Source organism: Doryrhamphus excisus, linkage group LG17 (assembly GCF_037039965.1).
Source record: "Doryrhamphus excisus strain RoL-2023G ecotype Guam linkage group LG17, RoL_Dexc_Guam_v1.1, whole genome shotgun sequence".
NCBI classification, from domain to species: domain Eukaryota; kingdom Metazoa; phylum Chordata; class Actinopteri; order Syngnathiformes; family Syngnathidae; genus Doryrhamphus; species Doryrhamphus excisus.
This window is the reverse complement of record NC_136373.1, coordinates 17,020,269-17,040,277: the sequence shown is the minus strand read 5'-3', so window position 1 is coordinate 17,040,277 and position 20,009 is coordinate 17,020,269. Positions and strand designations below refer to the sequence as shown.

General features: G+C 44.2%; 2 protein-coding genes across 2 annotated transcripts; one reads left to right on the top strand and one right to left on the bottom strand.

Moving 5' to 3' along the window:
- Nucleotides 1–363: 363 nt before the first annotated feature.
- Nucleotides 364–16,637, bottom strand: fam171a1 (family with sequence similarity 171 member A1). The gene is made up of 9 exons (XM_058085506.2): nucleotides 16,132–16,637; nucleotides 12,414–12,641; nucleotides 11,836–11,928; nucleotides 8,043–8,210; nucleotides 7,493–7,669; nucleotides 4,599–4,715; nucleotides 4,418–4,532; nucleotides 4,220–4,337; nucleotides 364–3,351 (listed from the first exon to the last, which is right to left on the bottom strand). Exons 1-9 carry the CDS (start codon nucleotides 16,241–16,243, stop codon nucleotides 1,861–1,863), a joined length of 2,619 nt encoding a protein of 872 aa, XP_057941489.2. The 5' UTR covers nucleotides 16,244–16,637; the 3' UTR covers nucleotides 364–1,860.
- A 572-nt stretch (nucleotides 16,638–17,209) lies between these two features.
- LOC131137241 (SPRY domain-containing SOCS box protein 2) lies at nucleotides 17,210–19,880 on the top strand. Its single transcript, XM_058084942.2, has 3 exons — nucleotides 17,210–17,555; nucleotides 18,795–19,544; nucleotides 19,624–19,880. The coding sequence occupies exons 1-3, from the start codon at nucleotides 17,480–17,482 to the stop codon at nucleotides 19,791–19,793; spliced, it is 996 nt and encodes a 331-aa protein (XP_057940925.2). The 5' UTR covers nucleotides 17,210–17,479; the 3' UTR covers nucleotides 19,794–19,880.
- The last annotated feature ends 129 nt before the right edge of the window (nucleotides 19,881–20,009 follow it).

Here is a 20,009-nt window from a genome sequence, read left to right as displayed (position 1 = left end):
TAAAATGTATTGGTTTTTTTTTCCCAATTGTGGCATGATGCAAACTTACTTTCCTCAAAAGGGTGGGGGTACAAAAGGTACATTTCCCTCTAAATTTAGATATGAAGGCACGTGAAACCATATTAACATACTTGGCAGACAACTATTCACACATATGGGTAATTAAGAGTCTCCAGATCATATAAACTGTACAATTTATGGATGCTATTCTCACAAACTGCACCCCCAGCTGGCCCACAAAATCTAAATGCTATACCGTTTAATGTGTGTGTGTTAGTACGGGGGTATGGGAAGCATTTTCATCTCAGCTGGACAGTTTAAACAGAGCGGTTACAAAAAGCCCATATGCACACATTGTTTTCGTTTGGCTCTTTATTCAGAATAATGTAATGAAATATAGAATGCAAACGACCAATTTACACACTCGAGATCAGGCTAGAGAGAAGTGCCGAGGCAGAATGCGGACTTGCATTATTTTGACTCAAAAAGGAGGAAAGGAATGATAATAAAACATTTATGTGATTGCTATGACTATATGAATCAGAGTGGTACTGATTATTGTTCAACTCTCTCACATGAGCATAGTATGCCATTAAAAAAAAAAAAAAAAAAAGCATGCAGCATGACTCAGAAAAACATAAAAAAATTAAAAAGCAACGCTGGATTTGCTTGATCAATTTCCCTGCTGCGCTGCAAACCACCTGAATGTGCATTATGGAGGAGTGTAACTGCATTTTACAGCACACCTTCAGTCACTGGCGGGAAAAGGTACGGAGGTAGAGCAGAAAAGATGAAGGCAAAATAGGGTGAGGAATAAATAAACGGTGATCATATCTGGAAAATCTGTATCTTAAGAAAAAGGCACTTGGGGACGAGGGGAAAATACTGCAAGCAAAACAGTTTGGTTTCAGGTAATATACAAAGTAAAAGTACATAAAAAAGGCAAGTGATGAAGAAAAGCCCTTAACATATATTTAGAGAGGCTCATCGGGTTAAAATACTTCACGTTGGCAATTAAAATCAGTAAAAATGACACAAAAAGGCATCTGAAGCGGGTGTATAAAAAGTGATGCATAGCCTTTACAGCAAACAAACCATCAGTGATTCAACTCCTTCAACAAACAAACAAAAAAAAAACCTTCATAGTATTTACTCGACAGTATCGTTACTTGGGACTTCACTAATAGTGGTATTCCATCCTTGCCGTGCACACGTAGTGGTTTTTGTCATTTTCTTCATGTAAAAAACACCCCTCAGACCGGACAGGCTCCATTGATTCTCTAACTCTCTCGGGCTCCATCAATGACACCTAGATATTTTTTTTTTTAATGAAAACAAAATGATACTAGAAACATATATACGTATATGTAAAAAAAAATAACTGTACACATAATGTATTTGCTGGGATTACATTTTCAAATGTCACCTGCGAGTCCAAGCCACATAGCCTACTATGTAAGAAAGCCTCCCAAAGGACATCACGTACATTCGTGTGCTAAAGGCGACTTGTTGCGTGGGAGTGGGCTTGGAATCAGAAGACAAAATGGAGGTTAAAGTTGACTTTGAATGTGTTTTGTTTCCTGTCGCTGATCTGAGGCCAATATGGCTTAAGGAAAAGGATTTCTGTAGTCCATCCTTTGTGACAATCGGCCATCTCTTGCATGGACGACGGCTCCTAAAAAGGCATATCGTTGTTTTGCATATACAGTATATTAAAAAAAAAAAAATGTTAGTGGTCGTTTCATAAAAAAAATGGACCCAAAAGTTTGTAAAAGATCCCTTGGTGGTCCCTTTGTTTGGGGGACCCAGTGCTGAAGTCAGTGCTTTGTAGGAAGAACCAATGGTGAAATCCAGGAGGATTCATTTCAGGTTGAAGGCCAGCAGGGGTCGCTCTTCTCGCCTCTGCCAGGGGCTCTTCTTCTCCTCTTCCCCGTCCTCGGGTGCAGCGTCGTCTTCGGGGGAGGCGGACAGCAGCGTGTTCCCGAGAGCGACGTCATGGTGAGGGGACAGAGGACGAGGAGAAGACGCGTGTGATGATGAGGATGGCGAAGGAGATTCCTTGTGTATTTGTGCGGCTTCTGCGTCTCCCGCGACGGACTGCACCGACCCCAATTTGCTGTCCTGGGAGTCGTACTTGAGGGTCTCCTTGCTGCCCGCCGCCTCCACATCATCCACGTACACCAGCTGCGTGAAGGCCGTCGTTGGCGCCGTGCCCTTTGACCCCTCCCTTTCGTCTCCTCGCTCCTCCTGTTCCACGTCTCTGCCCCGGCGACCCGCTCGTGGCTCATTCAGGTCCACGCCGGAGTCCAGACTGGCGTCGTTGCTGCTGCCGTGTCTCCGCCCGCTCCCCTGCTGAGCGCCGCCGCTGCCGCCGGCCGCGTTACCGTGGCAACCCGCCCGCTGAAGGTCGATGTAGGAGTGGCGTATGTGAGCGTTGGAGCGGCCGTCCAGCGAGACGAACCAGGCCCGCGGGTGAGGCAGAGGCTTCCCGCCTCGGAGCGCCATTAAAGTCTTTTCAGCCAAGAGAGTGTCCTCGCTGTTTATTTCCACCAGAGCCGTTTCGCCGAGCGCCGCCGGGATGGACAGCGCTTCCACCAGCTTCTCCCCGCCGCCCCGCTCGGAAGGACCTGGGATGCAGTCTTTCGGGGTTTGTCTCTGGGGCTGCGCTGGCTGCGAGGCGTTAAGCTCGGCCTGGATGGTTTCCAGGTCGCTCTGCTGGTCCGTTTGCAGCAGGAGGGCCTGACCCGACAGGGGGTGCTCCCCGGGCAGGCGCATGTAATGAGCGGGGATGACCAGGGTGGGGCGCACCCTCGGGTAGGTTTCGCTGCTGCTCAGCAGGTCCACCGAGGCACAGCAGAGCAGCTGTCCCGGTCTGGAGAGCGAGGGGGGGCGCTCTAGGTGGTCCACAGACCGGGACAGAAGGTAGTCGGGAGCTCGGCACTCACCTCCTTCGCCTCTGCTGGGGGAGTGAGGGGGCGAGGAAGGGGAGACGACGCCGCTCAGCTGATGTTCGGACAGCAGGCCGTGGTTTGCGGCAGACAGTCCATCGGGTATGTTGTTACTGGACGAGCACACGGAGGCGTACGACTGACGGTAGCCTCGGTCCGTTGCGCAGGAGAGGGCGGACTTCAGCTGGACCGTCTCCACAGACTGCCTGTAGTCCCGGCTGCGGGGCGTCAGGTTGCCCAGAGAGGAGCCTTGGTGGCTGTTGCCCAGGGACGAGCGGCTGTGTTTGCTGTGCTGGATCAGGCTATGCGGGTGGCGATTGTCTCCACGCTCCAAGGAGGAAGGCTTCAGCATCGGTGTGGTCATGTCAGGCTCCGTCCCCGTGGAAACCAGCTCCAGATGCACCTGAAAAAAAATAGGGTGACGCATTCCAAAGATGCACTGAAGCACAAAATGGAAGTTGAGCTGAATGTGGAATACAATCTAGATCAGGGGTCTCAAACACGCGGCCCAAATGTGGCCCGCAGGACACTAGTTTGAGGCCCCCGCCTTAAAGTTTGATATGGATGCTGTATGGTATCATGTACCCAGAAAAAATTATTACGTTTGATTAATGTTCATGTTAAAGGTTAAATAACTGTTAATAGTTATCCTCCCTATCCGTGTGGAAGTGGTAAGTTTTTGGTTATTTAAGTTTAAAGGAAACAACTTGAAGGCTACCGTTTAGGTTGCTAGCTCTCTAGTTTGCGAGTTAGCACGTGTCTCAAGACCCCGCGGTTGCGCAATATGTTGTAAATAAAAAGAGTATAAATGTGACTATAGTCGTGTTTTGTCATGTCTACAGGGCTCTAATAATGCTTTGTTCATTTTAATCTGAAAAAAATCATTTGTCTACCCACCAACTATTATTATTATTATTATATTTATTTATTACTGATTGATTGATTTTCTTTATTCTTGATTTGTTTATAAATTTTTCATCTTATTTTGTGCAGAAAAATAAAAATTAAGATATTTGAGAACAGTGGAATGTTTTATCAGAGCTTTTATTGTAGAAAATCGGAACCAAAACACTGAAAAAGTTTGTATATTTTTCTGTTTTTAATAAATTTTTTATTTTTTTTTGAAAACCTGATGCGGCCCAGCCTTGCCCAGACCCTAGCTCCAGTGGCCCCCAGGTAAATTGAGTTTGAGACCCCTTATCTATCATTATGAATAGTCATAATGGTGGCCAGTCACGTTTTAAGTATCATAATCATAAGTCATTATTTACCTCGTTGTTGATGAGGTTGAGGTGAGACATGGAGGTGGCTTGGTCCCTCTTGCTGCTGTCCAGACCAGACGCCAGTATGAGCTTGCGGTGAGAGCCCCTGGGCTTCAAACAACGACGCCTGCCGAAAGAGGAAACACGGCGTGAGGCCGTTCCAAATCATCCTGTGTGAACGCCAACTGGTATAACGCCATCACACACCTGCAGTGGTACAGAAGGACGCAGAGCAGGCACAGCAGGATGAGGGCCATGCCTCCAAGGATGGCCAGTAGAAACATGGTGTGGTACATGCTGATGTCTTTGTCAACCAGAGGACCTGCCGGAACGCCGAGAGGAACGTAAGAATAAAAGTGAAAAACTGGCTTGAAATGGTGATTCTCACCTGAGTGGGGTGGGTACATGGCGGCCACCCAGTATCCCAGCTGTGGAGCAATGTAGGTCAGGATGAGTTGGTCGTCGACTTTTCGCAAGTGACCCAAACTGCTCTTTATCCAGCCACCTATCCAAAAAACACATGGATTTTACTGTAATATCCGTCAGACCATAAAATACTATTTAAAGAGAGTTTTTTGGTTGAAAATGCGGCAGTACTTGACTCGTCCACAAGATGGCGGAGTATGACTAAAAGTCATAAAGAGTCACTTGATCTTTGCTCCTGATCCGCTTGTAAATTATTCATCATAAGCTTGGCCACATTTACAGTTTTTATTAGTTGACTGGGTTCAAAAGTAAAACTATATACTCATATTCTTTTTGTAATATTTTTGCTGGTTTTCTCATCATTTAATTTATTGTCTGTAATATTTGACTTTATTCTTGTAACGTTATAACTTTTTCTCCACAATCACAACTTTGTTTCTCATTATGCTTTTTAAATTTTAGTATAAAATGACATTACTTTTTCCCTAACAGCAATAAATTAGAAACAACAAATAAGATAAAAATGACCAATTTTGCAATTTCTAAAAACAGTAAAAAAATAAAAAAATTAAAAAAAAAAAAAAAGAAGACTTGATACTCTTTTCGTAATATTTTTGCTGGTTTTCTCATAATATATTTTATTATCCGTAAAAAAACTATAAATTATAACTTTTTCTCCACAATCACAACTTTGTTTCTCATTATGCTTTTTAAAATTTAGAATAAAATGACATAACGTTTTCCCCTATACTTTATTCTTGTGACATTACTGCTAAATTGTATTTTTCTGAATGTTCCGCTGGCCAATGAAAAAGCAGCCATGATCTGCAGACGGCTCCTGTGCCGCACATTGAAGACCCCCGGGTGCAGTCTGCTCATCAGATCATGAAAACATAAAACGTCAATGAAATCAAAAAGGAAAACATCCTAAGTGAATTCCCCTCTATTTTCCTTCCACTTGACAGACAGGATGAACCGGCTGAAACGGGGGAACAATGAGCCGCCAACCTGGCAGCGCCAAGGACCAAACCAAACAACACACGGATTGACTGGTCGCTGCAGCGGGGAGGAAGCATTCGCATGCGACGCATCCTGTGGAGGTCAGGGACAACATGGAGGGGGGGGGGTGACCCTGGTTCTGTGTTTACGGGCACGTTAGCAACATCAAGAATCTTAAAAAAGACGGAGGAAACAAATATACATAACCTGGCGCTGCTATGAGAGGAAGCGGGAGGGACAAATGGAAGTGGAGATAATAGAGACGAGAAAAGGGAGCCTGTGTGACTCAGCACATCTGACAACACACACACACACACACATCACTAAACCATGTGACAAGCCCTGCCCAGATTCACCCTGGTTCTGTGCGTCTGTCAGAAGGCTTTCCTGCCTGTCTTGCTTATTTAAGATCAAAAATGTTGCCACTTTTTCATCTATTAATAGCCTTGACTGTTGCACAAGACAAACAGGTTTCCCAGCGATCGCACGAGTGTCTCGGCGGTGGGAACCGCGGTTTATCATCCTGATGTATTCCTCCAAACGGTCCAAAAGCTCTTTTCTCTGTCCTGGTTTCAACCCGTGCGTTACCACAAACACGCAAATAGTTGCTCGGTGAAACCCAATCAGGTGTCGGGTGACTCTTGTTTTGTTATTTATTTGGGTTGGGTTGCTAGGCAACCGGGGATGTAGCCCGCAGAGGGGTCTTGGGACGGCTTCTGTTATGGAAATAGTCATGCGTGTAGGCTACAGAGCGTGCATGTGTTCCTTCTCATTTCAGAGAGGGCTGGGTGCTGAAAGGACGGCACGACAACAAACAATCAAAGGGGCTAAATGACGTACAATGCAATGATGCTCCATGTGAATCGGTTTTACAGTGCAGACATGTCTGACTCGGCAGATGATGGCGTCATCGGCTTTCTGGCCGGCGTCTGCGGGACTGTTGAAATCATTGCGTGGGCCAGCATTGTTTAGTCAGATATGATAATGGATGACAAAGTGTGGCGGTAACCATATAAACCCAAATTGACAGAGGAAAGCACATAATAATAATTATGACAATAATTCATCACCGTGTCAACATTCTTCATGAAAACTATACAAATGACATTTGGATGTTTTTTTATGTACAGTACAGTCATCAACTTCTTTTTACGCAGGATTTATGATGCTTCACTCTGGAACAGATTACCGTAATTTCCGGCGTATAAGCCACACCCACTAAATTTAGATCACGGGTGTGATGGAAAAAAAAAACTCACTGGAAATTGCAGGAGGTCATTACTCAACATTGCAGTCCGACTCACGGTGTCATTTTAGAAAGAACGTTAAACTCATCACACATCAACTTAACACTGAAAAGGTAGCTAAGAAATATATAACACAAAACTTTACTTTTAGGGCATGATTCTCTGGTAAATATTCATCAATATATTAATATAACTAATTTGAAACTATCTTTGCGGCTTTATGGTTTTTACTGCTAAAGGACCAGAGGCGACATGACGGGTGGAAGTGACGCAACAGCGATGTAGCGATAATCTAAAGTCATGGCCTCTGAGGCGCTTAAAAGGCAATGCATCTTAAAGCAAATCATCGCAATTCCTCAACACCATGCAAAAGTGACCCCCCCCCCCCCCCCCATCCCCCCAGGGGCTCTGAGCAAGAGTATATTGGGATGGCATCAGATGTCAAAGTTGCCTTTTCCAGTTCTTAATGACCTTGTAAATCAGGTCATTCATCACCGCACCACACCATGTTTGTGCATCAGGATATATATATTAAAAAAAATCTATATGAGGCATCCACCCTCATGCTTGGAACAGAAGAAAGGCTTTCATGGGGTGTGTCAATACGTACCCAACCGCGGGTCAAATCTCCACGCGGGGACGTGATCATTTTCCTTCAGGCCGCTGTCCGCAGGCAGCGGGATGGACACGGTGATTGGTTCATTCACCTGCAGCTCCGCTCCGTCGCTGGCCAATAGGTGGACAGAGACGGCGGCCACTGGAGTCAACGCCGACGGCTTCTCGGACCCTGCGAGAGAAGATATGTCAGCAGGGTTTAGACAGACAGGAAAGAAAACAAGGGAAGGGCAGGAAAGGAGGCGGAAAGTAAAAAAAAAAAGGTTGGTAGTGTCACAAAGCTCAAGTATGCCTGTGTGTGTGTGTGTGGGGGGGGGGGGGGGGGGGGGGTGTGGTATTCCAGCCGAAGGCCACACATACACACTCTTAGGGAGTGATGGGGATGCATGCAGGCATAACCAGAGCATGCACACAGGGGTTATTGTGTTTCAGAGGGTCCTGCAGAGAGAGAGAGGCCTGCTCAGGGTAGCGTCTGCAACACCCTATCCTCCATTACACCCTACCCCACCCCCACCACCCCCAACATGCCGTCTTCCAAAAACTACCTGTGCCATTGCCGCCAGGGACCAGCAGGTAGGGAAAGTGCTGGATGAGCTGGATGAGCGAGGGCGAGTCGGCCACGCTGAGCAGAGCGGTCAGGTTGGAGTACGACGTGTTGGAAGGAAGACTCAAGGCTCTGCGCTGGAAATGAACACTGGGCTGGTGCCTAAAACCTTGCAGGGGGGGGGGGGGGCAGAGATGTACCAAAATGTCAGATGGTTATGTTCTTCCTGGGATTGGAAACAACATTTCCACAACAATATTTTGATGCGTTCAGTGGACAAGCCTTGGATTAGCCGACTTGTTATCAAAAATAGCTTGACCATGTCGTCCTAGCTTTCATACGTATATACACTAATCTTTCTTGCAGTGGCTAACAATGCTAAACATGAATTTGTACATTCTGTGTATTATATTATTTTTGGATGCCATTTTGCAGGCGTGGCGGAAGTCAAGCGTACGTACGGTATATATTACGTACGTTTCTCTGATTGGTTTATTGCTGCCAGAGTATATACTGTATGTATTACGTACTATTCTCTGACTGGTTTACTGCTGCTAGCATACATACAGTACGCATTACATACTGTTCTCTGATTGGTTTACTAAGCCCCTGTGTCAGCGGGGAACCGTGTGCTAACAAGAATATTTTTCCCATTTAGAAATTATAAATGCACCTTGTCGGTTTTTAAAGAAAATTAAAGGCCTTCTAGTGCAGAAAATACGGTAATTTAATAAAGCCATTCTTATAGCGGTTTTTAAAAATGTATTTTAATGGTTATTCTACTTGATTTATTCCTTCAAACGCCATCTTCACATATTTGATATGATTATTTCCTGTTTTTTTTCATTTGTATAATTAGCATGGCTATATTGTAAATGATGCTAATATGATTCAGTGTTTAAAATAAGTAAAGCACGGTGGTCGAGTGGTTCGCATGTAGGCGACACAGAAGACCTGGGTTCGAATCCCCTCTGTGGGCGTGTCTGCGTGGAGTTTGCGTGTTTTCTCTCCGGTTTCCTCCCACATTCCAAAAACATGCTAGGTTAATTAGCGACTCCAAATTGTCCATAGGTATGAATGTGAGTGTGAATGGTTGTTTGTCTATATGTGCCCTGTGATTGGCTGGCAACCATTCCAGGGTGTACCCCGCCTCTCTCGCCTGAAGACAGCTGGGATAGGCTCCAGCATACCCGCGACCCCAGTGAGGATAAGCAGCATAGAACATAGATGGATGACTCCAATCTCTTGGATTCTTTATTATGAGGTGAATTTGCACAGTATTGGATCGATATCGTCGATTATCTAGATTATCTATATTTCCAACAGAGAAAATATGAGTTTGAGGCAACATGAATGAGTTTGCATTAAGCCATTCTAAATCCCGCTGCTATCTGTGGCATGTATCCATTTAGCGACTATCGATGAGGTTCCATAAATAGGAGAATAGTACACTGCTGGCTTGGGTAAGTGATATCATCATGGTCTCAATGCACATTCCTGAGTGGTGAGGACAACACCCAGCTGTGTTTAAGTGTTTTTAGAGGTATGGTGAAGTACTGCGTGTAGTATCCAGGTGAAAGCCTTCGTCAAGAGAGGAGGTTGTAGTCTGCGGTCGTGTTTGCTTGAAAGGAAACAACGCCGTTTCTCTTCATTGTGCGTCCCCTTCCTTAACTCTTTGTGCTTCTACTCACCCCCCCCCCCCACACACACACACATTTCTCTCACCCTGTGTTCCTCCTTCTGTTGGACACTTTTACCCCCCACTCCTAAACCCTTCTAAAAACGCTCCACCCATATCCCCACTTTCCAGCACAGATTGCATCGTCGCCCCCCCCCCCCCCTCCACCATTCATTCCTTTTACATCGCCCGTGCCACACGCCAAGGTTTATCTCTCCCCAGGGCTGGCATCGTCCACACAAACGATGTGGAAGTGTGTCAGACAGGACGTAAAGCAGCCTGCGGCAAGTGTGTCCTCGCCAGTTTACATATGAATGGCGTCTGTATATCTGGTGCATGTCTCTGAGCCTCGCACTTGAAATAACTCCCTTGTCACTCACAAAAATAATAAATAAACCCTACCAAAGACTCATTTCAGTGGGAAAGCCCTTCCTAACGGAATCACGCACATGTTATTAAAGAAAAGAGGGCATCATTTGTATTCATGCATGCAGAACAGGGTGGGACCCGTCTTAACAAAAGTCCCAGTTTTGTTTATTGAATGACCTATTACATATTTAGAGCCCTATGACTTCTGTGAACGGCCCATAAAAACGAAAATCTACTGTGAAATGCGGAACTTCTCGGAAATTGACCGTGTAAATGAATTCGTAGCGTCATGTCCAACACTAACCGCCCCCCTCCTGAAATAAAACATCAGTTAATTCAGGGGAAAAAAAACGTTGAAACGTCAAACAGACAATGTAAGCTAGCCGGGTTAGCTTATGTAGTTTAGCCACGCGTGCCAATGTGGCTGTACGAGATGTGTTTAGGTGTTAACGTAAGAGAGGCTGGGGCACATATAGACAAACAATCATTGACACTCACGCTTATGGACAGTGTAGAGCCAATTACCCAATTACCCGATCACGGGACCCTACATATTTCATTCAATCAAATACAGTGCAACCCTCGGATTGGCTGACACCAAAAATAGGAGTTTCCTGAACATTAACTTGTGACACTTGGCGAGGATTGTACTCCATTTGTGCAAAATCTAAATAGGTGCATTTTGTTAGTTGCAGAAACGGGGCTAAACAAAAGAACATCTGAGATGTCCATGAATCGTGAAAAAAAGAAAGGACCTTTGCCGTAGCTTTAAAAAGGTAAGTGGCTTCCATTCCTGTTGCAGTTTTTTTTTTTTTTTGTAACTATGATTTATTTATTCCAAGATTGTGCATTTTTAACAACCCCACAAATAAAGCAGTGTACTTTGGTACATGAAAACAACACACCACACAAAACAAAAAGCTTGAACATATTTCAACAGCTAAAGGAATAGAAAATAATTACAAATAATTGTGATAAAAATAGAAACATAGATAGTTGTATTAATGGGTCAATAATAATATAGTGTACCACTATTTTTTTGTTTGTTTGTTTTAGCCAGAAAGTTAGTCAAGGGTAGAAAGCGGCCAAAGTGTGGACCGTGGGGATATTTACGTCTTTTGGCGGGCCACGGGTAGAATATATTTAAACAGGAAATACAGCTGGGGTAGGTGCAGACACTGGAAGATCTAGAATGCTTTCTATGGGTAGAATATATTTAAACTGGAAATACAGCTGGGGTAGGTGCAGACACTGGAAGATCTAGAATGCTTTCTATGGGTAGAATATATTTAAACAGGAAATACAGCTGGGGTGGGTGCAGACACTGGAAGATCTAGTATGCTTTCTATGGGTAGAATATATTTAAACTGGAAATACAGCTGGGGTAGGTGCAGACAGTGGAAGATCTAGTATGCTTTCTATGGGTAGAATATATTTAAACAGGAAATACAGCTGGGGTGGGTGCAGACACTGGAAGATCTAGAATGCTTTCTGTGCAGGTTATCATGTGTAGCTGCTCTGTAGGAGTCCAGGGCCAAAACTGAGCATAATAGGTCCTCTTCAAATGCGTTCTACCGAATACACCACAGGAGTTAGTGGCAGCAATGGTTTGATTCCGCTTTGCAACAGCACAGTTCCCATCTTCACAGAGTTATTCTTATATTTTGCAAGATTAGCGTGTAAATAACGCTTAGAACTTCATTTTTTTTAGGGATTTAAACGTGTGGAAAATACGCCCCGCTTTTACCTTGGAAATCGGAAACAATCTCCACAGCATCTTCGTACACCGTCAGAGTGGCGGCTCTCTCGGGTAGAAGACTCAGGCTGATAGAGGAAAAGACTGGAAAACAAACACAAGTGCAGACGATGCATTAACTGTACAAATTAAAAAATGGCAGACGGAGACGAGCTGATCACTACCAGACATAACAAGTCATTAAAGCATCTCTATACATTTTTAATAAAGCCCGTTTTCCCGGCAGCAGCGCGGGACGCCCCCCTCCGACCCGGTAGACTGCACGTCTTTCTTTACTCTCGCTTCCTTCCTTTCACTCCTTCATTGTTCAGAACTGGTAAGCGTGATAATCCAATTGGCTGTCGTTCCATCGGCTTATAATAGCCCCCCCCCCCCCCCCCCCCACACACACAATCCTGCTGGCACAAAGCACTATAACTCGCACACGTTGTAGGCCGGCCCCCTTGCTGGCTTTCTGGCATCAACTGTAATAAATTAGTAATGGAGCGGGCCACTCGTTAGCTCAGACACCCGGCATGCATTCATCTAGCAGAGCATGAGGAAGCGGACTCATCCAGTGTTCTACCTACCAGGTAGTCGGGAGGGTCTCCAGGGCACGGAGTTTGGCACGTAACCGTGTTTGGTTGCAGTAACGACCAACAGGGTCCCCAGGCGGTATGGGAAGCGTAGGTAGGCGTTGCCGTCGGCCAGTGAGGTTTCCGTGGTTACCAAAGTGTGGTTTGCAAAGAGCTGTATGGATGCTCCCCCCATAGGCTGGCGAGTGCTGGAATCGCTCAGGTGGACCTTCAGAGTCACTTCTGTGAAATACCAAGAGAGAGAAATCACCTAAATGCTTCCAAGAGGATCAAGTCTCTACACGCGACACTTATTACATGATGTTAGAATGAAAGTCATCTCATAAGTCAGGTTTTGGATCGTTGCGCTGCCCTTTGCCTCCCATCTGCAGCAAAAGCATTCCATAACTCACCAATGGGCCGGCCGGCTTGACAACTTCCTGGATTCCAACCAATGGAACTTCCCCTCTAAAACAATGGACCATTTCCCTTCATCAAGTACGGCTCACAAAGAAATTATCTAAGCTAAAGTAGTAGTATTACATTGAAAATACTCAAAAACAGCAGAATTTAACAGCAAACTGCGGCCTCACAGCTAGAAGACCCGAGGTCAATTCCACCCTCGGCCATCTCTGTGTGGAGTTTGCATGTTCTCAACGTGCATGCGCGGGTTTTCTCCCACATTCCAAAAACATGCTAGGTTAATTAGCGACTCCAAATTGTCCATAGGTATGAATGTGAGTGTGAATGGTTGTTTGTCTATATGTGCCCTGTGATTGGCTGGCCACCAGTCCGGGGTGTACCCCGCCTCTTGCACGAAGACAGCTGGGATAGGCTCCAGCACCCCCAGCCCCCGCTTCTGAATATTTGGTGACATTTGTACTTTAAGTGTGAAAAATGATGCAAAAAAATATCCAAATTCAGAAGCATTACGTTGAAATATTTGTAAAATAAAAAAATAACTACCCAAAAATGGGGTACTGGGATAAGACCTTTGGGAAAATACTCGGAATACTTTTTGGAAGGTGTGCGTCCCATTACATGTGGCGTAAAAGTAACCTCTCATTTGAGAAAAGGAACATCATACCAACAGTACAATATGGTGGTGGTAGTGTGACGGCCTGGGCTGTTTTGCTGCTTACCAATTACTTTTTTGCAGGTAATTTACAGTTTGATGATGCAATCTCTCACACACTGATTATTTTTTTTAATCGCTTAATTATTTTTATTATTATTTCTTTGAGTACATTTTTTGTTAGAGTTTTTGTTTACACATTTTTTCAAATCCTTTTCTCAGTGACTAACCCATAAAGGAAAAAGTTTATTACTAGAATAAAGTCAAAATATTATGGGAATCAAGTCATAAACTGTTGGAAAATTTACAAAAAAAAAAATACATTAAAAAAATCCCATCATTTTATTCACTTCCTCCACTGATAAAAAAAAATGTAGCATCCTTTCCTCCAGCTTTGGTCTAATATTTACAAAATAGTAACTGAACCTCTCAACTACATGGTTCACATCATCAATCTAAATGAAATGGAGATTGAGCATTATTGCTTCAAGGGGAGACAGAAACAAGCGCACCTCTGCTTTCTGAGGAGACATAACCCCACGGAGCCATGTTTGATCATTGGCGGCTGACTGACCCGTGGTGACCCTTCAATTAAGGCAGAAAGGCTTTTCAACTCCCTGGCCCTAAAACATGTCCACCTCCCCCATACTGAAATGCAACTGAATTTTGTGAGCTCACCTTCAGCGGCACGCACACAAACCCGGGACGTGTGCCCTTCCCCCACTGCGAGATCTCACGGTCGACCAGTAACCGCTCTTACAATGTTTGTGGGAGTTCAACCAGAGTGCAGAGCCCCGGTCCAAATCCCGTATTTGCAGAGATAATGCAAATATGGAGGTGCACCCAGACAGTTTTTGAGATCACGCTCAAACTAAAAACATGACAAGATGGGTGTAGGACCTGATCAGGGTTCCGTGTCCACGTTCTGACCTCTGACAAGATTCTTCCCTTTATTGCATTTGTACCAGCAAAGCAGAGGTGGAAGCATGGAGAACACAAAGAAGCTCTGCAAAACTGCAAAACTGCAAAACTTCATCCAGAGTGTCACAACCTCACTTCCTGTTCTCCTCCCAATGATCCGCTGTTAGGGGTACCAGCTGCAGTCACTTAAAAAAAAAAAAACTCCCCTGGGAGAGCCAGGACTGACAAGCAAGAACTCACAAATGCAACAGGCCCCGCCCAGTCCTCTTCTAATAAATCAGCAGTGGGGTGACATCATTGTTAAACAAGCTCAGAGTCTCCCCTGCACTCCCACACGGACGAGAGAGGAAGCCTGAAGACCAACTAGAAAGCACCCTACTCACTCCGTGTGGAGAATAAAAGGGCATAAAAGAGTGAAAGAAAGGCTCCATGATGGATACCAGAAATACTTTTCACAAGTCTTATCTGTGGCCGTCATTATTAGGGACTAATGGTAGTGGTTGCTGCTGTTTTCCGTCATCAGGATTAAAAGAAAGGATGTGAATTGATGGCTAATCCCATTAACTCAGCAGGGGACAGAGTGGCGAGGTTACATCATCAGGTCTCCACACTAAGGCTTTAGAATGAGAGAGCCGTCTTCATCTTGCTTCAAAAGGTCCTTTATAATTTTATACCGACCAGTCCCGCACCCAAAAAAAGCATGTTGGAGGTGTGTTGTCAAATATCTCAATGCTGGAATTTTAAAAGTCAGTTTGCCAATTTGGAATATTGGTGTGGACCGCTATATTGATCTGTAACATTTGGTTGTAACATGACTGGATTCTTTAAAAAAAAAAGTGGACTGACTGAACTCCAACATTGGTAAACATAATTACAGGCAATAAATTACATATTGAAGCAACAATGAAGGAATAAAACCTTTCAGGTGATTTTAATAATCAACCCCTCAATTAAATCACCTGCTGGACAAAATGGTTGGAAAGAAAACCTGCAATGTCTTGCGTCTCCATTGACACATATGATTTACTGTGTTTTGCACAGGACTGAAATCTATTAGTGGCAATAGTGAGACTTTTTTTTGCGGTTTTGCAGAAAACAGAGTGAATCCTGAGGGACACTAATGTAAAGGGTGTGGGGTGGTGGTCCAATTAGATAGGTATGATATATATGTTACTTATATAGACTTAGCTCCAAAGATGGCTGACACAATAAAGTCATTTAAAAGTACACAGGTCACAGCAGAACCTCATAATTCAGTGTAATTAGCTGGTCTTTTCCGGGAAATGCACAATTAATTAACTATTGTAGTAGTAGGGAAAAACATTATTCTCATAAACTCTTTCGACGGCTTTGTGCATCTCTAAAGACACACATTTTCGACAAATGTAATGATTTGATAGCAAATATGACTATAGCCTCATCGCCATCATGGGCTTCATACAGATGAAGACAATACAGTACAGTCGATACGATAGAGTTCTCGGTCACTGTCTTTACAAGACAATAAGTGTATTGTTTTAAACGGTTTAACTCAAAAGAGATGAGTCAAATAATGAACATCAAGCTGGACATAAACAAACAAAAGTTTCTTCGCTAGCGGGGCTAACGTTAAGCTAGCTAAGTTGAGGTCACATCAGCATCCCAGCAGGCTAGCGGTACCATTAGCTTCTTAAAGTACGAGCTAGCCCCTTTCGTGAGACGGGTCGAAGCGGGCCAAGGTGTTCGAAGAGTCGTTACCTTCTGTGGCTGTATGTTCCCTCGGTGTTTTACCGGCTCCTTCTGGAACTAGAAGTCCAATAAGCGCGACTAGAAGCACGGCGGTCCTGCTCCCTTCCACAGCCCGCATCATTGCAGATGGGGAGAATCAACGTCCAAAAAAAGGCACCAAACAGCAGCCCAATCTTTTGCTTTCACAAAGTCAATAAGCGACCACACTTAGTCCGTAAAGGCGGCGACTCTCCATGTTTAGCGACATCAGCATTTTCAAATGAAAGCCTTGTCTTTTCCTCCGTGGCGCATCACCCAGCCCCCCTTTTCTTTGCCTTTTTTTTTCCATGGACGAGTCAGGGTCAGAGGAGAGCAAGCCTCAAAGCCACATGCCCGAAAACAGCACCAACAGGCGGCTTCATCCAGGGCGAAGCGTCGGTGACATTGACGGAACTCTGGCGTCTCCTGTCGGTTAAACGTTGTACTGCTTTGTAGTCGCCTCTGAAGATGGGCGATACATGCTGTATATATTGCTTGTATATATTACTTCAGAAGATCAACCAATAATTCTGTGTTTTGCCTTTAATTTTTTTTATTTAATCAGCGTAAAACACAACAATTTTAAGCAAACCAAACATATTTATTAATAATAACAAAAAAATAATAATAAAAAAAACAAAGCCAATATCGACTCTTGTGCAAATCGTGCCTTTTTGCTTCAAAATCCGTCCCACAACCAAGGACTCATTCCCTGAGTTTGTATAAACAATATAACTACATACAATTTGAACAATATCATCAACGTGGGTCAGTATTCATCCGATTACAGTCTTAATTCCGATGAATTAAGACAACAACAAAAAATCTGAGGAGCCACTTGATATTCGAAAGAGTCGGCTCTTTTTTTTAGTGAGCCGACCCTTTTGTACAAAGACACGAAATTTCCATCATTCCTGCCTGGCAGACAATGCGGAGGGGTTTTTCAACCCATGTTCATACGCATGCGCAGTCTGACATTTAAGAGAAAAATGAGTCGATTTGGATTCTATTGCGTTTTTCTTTTTTTGCTAATTAAAAGCCCGAGTTTGATCCTTTTCTTGTGCTTTGCTATTTTTCTTTATGTCCATTACAGAACGCGATAAAAAAGACCGCCATGTTTATGTTTTTCACCTCAGCAGCAGCTACAGTATCAGTGCACTGTGTGTGCGTGTGCGCGTGCGCGTGTGTTTTGGTGTCAGGGCCATCTCGTCCTTGCTACTTTGGGCTGCATGAAGACGTCGTGACGTCACTGCGAGACCGTAGATTGTACTCCTGTTGCTGTTAACGTGACCGAGCAGCATGGATACGCACGACACATCCGATAAGAGAGGCGTTTTAAATGGACTGGACGCCCAGGGGACAGCGGTTAGCAGTGGGCAAGACACAACAGCGGACGGAAGACATCTCCACAACAAGTAAGGCTGCAAATACCAGTACTACTGATTTGGAAGTACTACTGATTTGCCCCATGCGTCTACAAAATGCAGTAGTATCCTACTCTCTTGTCAGATTAGCATGTTATTTCTCGTATTCAGTGTACTATCTACACAGTATATGCTGTATTTCATTTGAGTTAAGCACCTTAGCTATACAGTCATCCTTTGGGTTCCAATTTAGCAGTTTTTCAAACATTTATCGAACAAATCATGTTGTTTTGTGGTTGAATACGTACGGTTAGTTTTAAAAAAATATGCACTTCTAAGCAGATTTTACGTATTTTTGCTGTTTTAAATGAACTAAAATACAAGGCATTAAGAAGACTCATTCAAATTGTGCCTGTAGTAATCTACACTGGTCACTAGGTGTCAGTAATTGTTCTGTGAGACAAACACCGAACATGATTGCCGGAACAACAGGCTTTTATTGCAGGTTTAAATGATCTCACCACAGGCGCAGTAATAATCATAACAATACACACAGGCTACTTTTGCGACATTAAGTTAAAACCCCCGAAATTGCTGCTTGTCCTACGTAAATCTGGACAACACACACAAACACAAAGTTAGATTTATGTTTTAGATTGCTTATTTTCTGATTATATTGGGAAATAGAAATGTATAGGTGACTATAGGGGTGTTACTTCATGTCTGGAGAGCTCTAATAGAAGATCTTAACCAGATTTTTTATGCCATAATTACAGAAATATTCCATATTTTAAAAAGGAATCCTAGTTTCTGGAAATTCACTTATCACGGGGGGTCTGGAACCAATTAACTGGGATAAACAAAGTATTATAAGTATTACTGTATACCGGTGGTCCAAAGACAGCTTGTTTTTGATTGGCTCTTCACATAATTCATTAATGTGATTGATTATTAGATACTACACTAATTAGCTGTATCATCTGTAGTACTTAATAATGTTGTGTTCAGATACTAGGTTACCATATATTGACCTGCATTGGACTGGTTTTAGAACCTTTAATATACAAATGTATATCAAAAAAAGTTAGCACACCCCTTTAAAGTGCAACATTTATCCAAGATTGGTTAAAAAAAACATCAACCAAAATGTCTGATTGGATTAACAAACAAATAATAACTGATTGTATGCAGTAGCTTGAAACAACACATAGGGGGCGACACAAACATCCTTTCCAGGCAAGTGTGTATCAAAGGCTAATGAATGGTTTCGTGTTCTGTGATATTTTCCAGAGTTATTCATCCAAATGGGTCTCTCATTATCAACATGGCTGCACGGCAGAAAAGCAGATGGTCCTCCTTCCTCCTCGTGTGCTCTCCGCTCTCTGGCCGTCCCCATCTCGTCTCGCCTGGAGGTCATTTTAAACTCCTCTCCCGTCGGTCCAGGAGACAGCCACTCACGATGGAGCTCCGTTCACTGCTCGCCTCACGTCCGTCTGTCTGCCAGCAAAGAGGAAGCCAGGCGTTCCCCCGTGGAGCGGAGCAGCGACGGCGTGAGGGCGGAAAAGGGTGTGACGGGCGGGCTTCACGTGTGGGAGGTGGTATGGATGCCCAACCACAGAGGAAGTCACGCTGTCTTGGGCATCTCCAGGCAGGGCTGCCCTCTGCAGGCATTAGGTTACAATGTACTGGTCGGGGGTGACATTCAGTCATGGGGGTGGGAACTCCAAACCAATCAGATCTGGCATGATGGACAAAATCGAGGAGCTTACCCGGAAAAAAGGGGGAGGTGTTGTAATGAAGCTGAATCATCTTCCCAACGTACCCAGCCAGGTTCACTGCTGGCAGAGACGCCTCTTCCCATTCCTGAGCGCATCCTCATGGTCTTGGATGCAGACGCAGGGACCCTAGGATTTGTCGTCGACGGCTACTTCCTTGGTGTTGCGTTTGAAGACCTGCCCCGTGGTGTGGAGCTGTTCCCAGCGGTGAGCAGCGTGAGAGGAGGAGCCTGTATACGACTTCGATATCTCAACGGCGCCACCCGTGAGTGCTGAGAACAGAAATGTGTAGCCACAAAGCAAAGACGACTAAAATAACACAATCTTTTTTTTTTTTTCCTCAGGTGATCCTCCAGCCTTGCTGGCGTTGTGCGGGCTCTCCATTCGCCGTCATTTAGGCCCACGGAGGCACAATCAAACAGATAAACTGCCTCTACCGCCCGCTCTCCGGCGCTACCTTTTTCTGGTCACTAATGGTTACATTAGAAAAATAAATGAACATACGGGGACATAATTGTATTTAGTACAAATCATATTTATGTAACAAAGTATGCGGGCTTCAGTTTTCTATGGTGAAATTATTTTTGTGTACAAAATAAATGACTCACATGGACTGTATCATGTTTGTACCTTCTGTACTGTATGCCCCATCGCACTTAATTATTATTTAAACATATTAATTCTTTCTGGTTTAGAAATTCAAAAACGTATATATTTCTATGGGTGACTT